General features: G+C 35.4%; 1 protein-coding gene across 1 annotated transcript in view; it reads right to left on the bottom strand.

The window, feature by feature from the left end:
• Positions 1–1309: 1309 nt before the first annotated feature.
• Positions 1310–6000, bottom strand: part of LOC144348072 (uncharacterized) — a 33964-nt gene continuing 29273 nt past the window's right edge. Inside the window, exons 4-5 of the mRNA XM_078007573.2 lie at positions 4170–4264; positions 1310–1431 (exon numbers count right to left, since the gene is read on the bottom strand). Of these exons, the coding sequence (XP_077863699.2) occupies positions 4206–4264 (59 nt within the window). The 3' untranslated portion in view covers positions 1310–1431; positions 4170–4205. The remainder of the gene's footprint in view (positions 1432–4169; positions 4265–6000) is intronic.

The following is a 6000-nucleotide window of genomic DNA, read 5'->3' as shown; positions in this document are numbered from 1 at the left end:
TCTGGTCTATACACGATTCAGTTTAGACAGGTTTCTGGTCTATACAGGGTCCAGTTTAGACAGGTTTCTGGTCTATACAGGGTTCAGTTTAGACAGGTTTATAGTCTATACAGGGTTCAGTTTAGACAAGTTTCTGGTCTATACAAGGTTCAGTTTAGACAGGTTTCTGGTCTATACAAGGTTCAGTTTAGACAGGTTTCTGGTCTATACAGGGTTCAGTTTAGAAAGGTTTCTGGTCTATACAGGGTCCAGTTTATACAGGTTTATAGTCTATACAAGGTTCAGTTTAGACAGGTTTCTGGTCTATACAGGGTTCAGTTTATACAGGTTTATAGTCTATACAGGCTACAGTTTATACAGATTTCTGGTTTATACAAGGTACAGTTTATAAAGGTTTCTGGTCTATACAGGATTCAGTTTATACAGGTTTCTGGTCTATACAAGGTTCAGTTTAGACAGGTTTCTTGTCTATACAGGGTTCGACTTAGGTTTCTAGTCTATACAAGGTTCAGTTTAGACAGGTTTCTGGTCTATACAGGCTTCAGTTTATACAGGTTTCTGGTCTATACAGACTACAGTTTATACAGATTTCTGGTCTATACAAGCTACAGTTTATACAGGTTTCTGGTCTATACAGGTTTCAGTTTAGACAGGTTTCTGGTCTACACAGGGTTCAGTTTACATGGGTTTCTGGTCTATACAATGTTCAGTTTAGACAGGTTTCTGGTCTATACAAGGTTCAGTTTAGACAGGTTTCTGGTCTATACAGGGTTCGGCTTAGGTTTCTGGTCTATACAGGGTTCAGTTTATAAAGGTTTCTGGTCTATACAGGGTTCAGTTTATAAAGGTTTCTAGTTTATACAAGGTTCAGTTTAGACAGGTTTCTAGTCTATACAGGCTCCAGTTTACACAGGTTTCTTGTCTATACAGGGTTCAGTTTAGACAGGTTTCTTGTCTATACAGGGTTCAGTTTATACAGTTTTCTGGTCTATACAGGGTTCAGTTTATACAGGTTTCTGGTCTATAAAGGGTTTAGTTTAGACAGGTTTCTGGTCTACATGGAAGTGTTCTGACACTAGCTGTGTGGTTATTTTTGTCCCAATCTTCTGAAGCAAAGAGCAGACTATAAATAACTATTTTGTGATGAAAACTGGTGGTGAAAAGGCTAATTATCTTTCCATGAATAACTTAAAATTAAAACTGTGCAAATAAGCTTTATAGTAATACAAACTGTCACTAGAGGGTGACACACACAAAGGTTGAGTCAGGAAAACACATATCGCCACACGAGGGCGGTATAAAAGGATACAATCGCCTATCGTCACATGGTCCTTGTAGACTGTATACCATTTCTTGATGACAATTTTTTCTGGTCTGGTGCCAGTTTGTGCAGCCACAAGTTTTTTCAGGTCACCAATTGTATCGTCTTCACTGTTCAACAGAGTTAAGAAATCATACACATACATACTGACATGTACAAACATCAACATAGGGTTACCTTCAGAGGTCATACATCCTGGTAATTTTGGGGGTATTCTTATCCTATAATAATTTCACTATACTTGAAGTTAAGGCTCACCAGTAGTTTCACCAACATGAATCCGATGAGTTCAAAGTGGCCTCTCAGAAGGTTCACACAAGATCACATTCTATCACCTATGTTAGTATGCCGTATCTTTACAAGTAGGTCTATAACCCCTTTCCTCCTCAAGAGTCGTATATGTATTAAACCCTGTAATTTACGTTAGGTATCACATTTATCCCAAATTTTTTCCCAAATATGATCAACAATTTCCAAAGACTTTCATGAGACTATTGATTAATCTTAAAGTGACAATAGCTGTTATTTTGACAATTATTTTGCTTAAATATAACCACATTAAGATGACAAAATTTTACTGAATTATTGACATAATTTCATGGGCAACGTGACCCTACACATGTTATATGAAATGCAATGTGCAACCTAAGGGTCGACTAATCACCATTTCGTTGAAATGAATTTTTTGATCAATTTTGCTATTGTGAATTGGATCATAAAAATAAACTGATTGATGTTCGATGAAATCAGCCCAGGCAGATACAGGGACAAACAAAGGGACAATTGTCAGACCGTACGTCTGAAGTGGGACTAATAATAGAGAAAAAGGTTGATAGTTATAGCTATATGTATTGCCTTAAACTATTCTGAACTTCAATGAAAGCTGCTTTCATTTTTTAACATGAATAAGAACTTCATTGATAAAGTACCAGGATATGTAACCTCTTGGAGTTAAGCATAAGGCCCAATACATGTATCATCACTTCAACACATGCATAGTTCATTGGACAAAATCTGAGTTACATAAACAAAGCCTTGGTTTAGTAATGGGGTAATCAAAATGTATAACAGAATAATTATGATAAAGTGAAGCTCAGAAAAATCTCAGTTAAAGGGCGGTGGTCGTCGTGTATGCATGGCACAAGAAATGAGACTCTATGAACAAAGATGGCACATTTGACTGTTGCGCAGACCAACGAGTATAAACTGAGACGTTATTAAGCTTAATCTATGTAATTTCTTTGGTGATTGGAAGGTATCGAAGCAGTCATATGCAGTAATTAGTGTACGTAATTAGTGCATTGGTCGAAACTTGTGATTTTTATTAGAAGAGCGCATTGAATTGTGGGAAAATTGATGTTTATCAACACAAATGTAGCACATGCGAGGTGTGACAGCTACTGCCCCTTAAGTCATAATTGCAAAAATGTACCTGCATGACAAAGAAAAAGAATTTCATTTCAGTGTATAAACCCAAATAATTGAAAAAAAGCTCTAGACTATTTCACATTATAATCTTGGTTAATTTAGTCATAATCAATTAAAATTTATAAAACATTTCAACAGCACAGGGAGTATATATAACCCAGCTGTCAGATAGAAAACCAGGGATCTCGTCATGCTGGTCGGCCCAACCGGCACTCAAAATTTGCGACCACCACGGAAACGCGTCCGACAATTGTCATATTGTTATTATACTAAAGTACCGACCGACAAGCATCCTGCCAGGCGTGAATAATAATTTGTAAACAATTGACATAGTCGCGTGATGTGGTATCGGCTTTGAACAATACAACTCAATTTTGTAAAATTAGCACCTCTTTGTTTGTAAGTAAATATTTTCTGACGATAGATGCAGTCTTTAGATTGATAGCTAAAATTCATTCAAAATCAATTCCATCCCGATGTAACATGGGCAAAGCGGAGTTCACGATCAGTTTATGCTACTCAAGAAAAAACAACGTGTTTATTGCGTGATTGGGTAAAATACATCATTTGAACTGTTATCATCGTGAATCATGTAAAAATTCTTCTTTCAAGACTTCTTTTACCTTTCAAAAATTGCTAATCACTTCTTTCGAAAACCATCATGCAGTTTTCATCTGAAATCCATACCAACACATCGTGCTACGACATCGCTTTACTTCCGCAATGTAATTTTTATGATCACGATCATTCGGAAAACTTCGGGTTCTACCGGCATTACCATGCGGCATTCTGATTGGTTAATGGCGTTTTCGACCCACCGGGTCAAAGGACACAAACTAACGCATCACAGCTATCATGGCGGGTCTGTGTTTTTTCACGAAGTGCTCGAGTGATCAAAAATAATTTCTCCCGATAAAACTAGTTCAAATTTTACGTTTTTTTCATATAAAAAAAGAAGTATTTAATTTTTGCATGGCATCATGACTGAGTAAGAGAAATTATTGGTATAACCGGTGTATAACATTGCGAAGTAAGTTGTGTCACGTCGTAACTTTGATAATTCTTTGGAAGTGTTATTTGTTCGTTCATTTACTGTAAATGTAAACGTTGTAGAAGCTGATGGTCGGAATAATAACCAGCAATCCGCCAAATAATTACGTCGTCGATTTTTTGAAGGAGAATTGTGTAGTAAATAAGATCATGAAAGTCTTGAACATAATCTTGGCTGGAACGTTTCAGATGGTCAATTTCTATTATTATGTAAATGACATGCAAATGATATGCAAATTAGGCCGCCACAGTGGTTTAAATTCCTGGGGAGAACACTGCAAGTAATACATTATAGTGTTGATTGTCTATGATAGGTTTTATGCTGAAAGTACAGTTGTATAGCGGTAATAATGCGTTTCCAAAAGGATACTTGCACTTGACTCTGACTTTCTTGCCGAGTCGATCATTACATGTAACTTCCAGCATTATGATAGTACCCTGGCACTATGATTGCAGAACTTGTATCTGAAGAGAAATAGACAAGCCATGCATGGCACAGTCCCTGTTAGTTATCAAATTTAAGATATATAGTTTTGTTTATAGTAATATAGTTGGAATATAACCATGTCAGAAATATGATTTTTTAACATTAAAATGATTGACATTTGTATCTGATCGTCAAACAAGTACTTGTGCATTTTGAGAGATATTGCTCTGGAACAGCATTCAAAATCAACCATTTTCAATACATGTATATATATAACATGATGTATAACGAATATATAAAATTTTAATATAATCAGTCAAAGCATTTAAGAGACATGGCTCTAGAAGCCCAATTATTAAAACAAAATGGCCGCCAGTCAGCCATTTTGAATTCAATCTGAAAAATAAAATGATATGCATCAGGAACTCGTAATGTTCAATGTATGTACCAAGTTTGAATGAAATCCATCCATTAATGTTAGAAATGCTTGATATTTGATGATTTTTTAGCACAAAAATGACCACCATTCGGCCATTTTGAATAGGATCGTCGAACCAATATATCTGTTTATCTATGACATGATGTATAATGATTATTTAAAATTTGAACATAATCAGTCAAAACAAGTCGGATATATAGATCTAGAAGCCCATTCATTAAAACAAAATGGCCGCCAGACAGCCATTTTGAATCCGATCTGAAAAATAAATGATGTGCATCAGGAACCTGTAATGTCTAATATATGTACCAAGTTTGAACGAAATCCATCCATAAATGCCAGAAATGCTTAATATTTGATGATTTTTAGCACAAAAATGGCCACCATTTGGCCATTTTAAATAGGGTTGTCAAACCAATATATCTGTCTATCTATGACATGATGTATAATGAATATTTAAAATTTGAACATAATCAGTGAAAGCAAGTCAGAGATATGGCACGAGAACCACATTCATGAAAACAAAATGGCGGTCAGTCGGCCATTTTGAATCTTATCTGAAAAACAAAATTATTTGCATCAAGGTCCCACAATGTCTAATGTATATACCAAGTTTGAACAAAATCCATCTGTAAACAGCTGGGAAATGCTTGATTTTTAGGATTTTTTAGCACAAAAATGGCCACCATTCGACCATCTTGAATCAGATCGTGAAACAAATTGACGTGCATATGTATAATATCATGTATGATGTATGTGTGAAGTTTGATTGTGATTGGTTCAGGCATTTCTAAGATACAGGTCCGGACGCACGCACACACGCATGGACACACGGAGGTCCGAACGGGGACTAAATATATAAAGTATCTCTGCTCTCAACCCTCCACTATACACTTGTCACTTGCTCAGAGAAACAAAACTGCTCATGGACATTTAAACATAGACATTAATGATTTAAAGCAATACAGTTGTCGTGCAGTGTTTAATATGAGTCCCATGCAACAGGTATACAATACAAGTAAATTATGTAAAACACACAAAATCGGAATGTGTGCTGCATGTTGACTATGGCACTTTGATAAATGTTACAGAGCGTAATTTTTATGGTTTTATTTTCCCGTTGATACCAGCACAACTAATGTGTTAAATTAAAACCAAGCAAGTTTATTGTTTCTTTTACAAACCAGTTAAAAACCTAAATTTAAACTTAGTAAAGTTTTTCTCCTACAGTAACATGAAAAACTTCTATTAAATAATATAATACACCACTGTCCCTATTTGAACATTGTTATGACATTGATATACAATGTACATTATTGGACGATAAAATATTAC

Source organism: Saccoglossus kowalevskii, chromosome 17 (assembly GCF_978046115.1).
Source record: "Saccoglossus kowalevskii chromosome 17, keSacKowa6.1, whole genome shotgun sequence".
NCBI classification, from domain to species: Eukaryota; Metazoa; Hemichordata; class Enteropneusta; family Harrimaniidae; genus Saccoglossus; species Saccoglossus kowalevskii.
The sequence above is the reverse complement of the archived record's forward strand: the minus strand, read 5'-3'. Positions and strand labels throughout refer to the sequence as shown.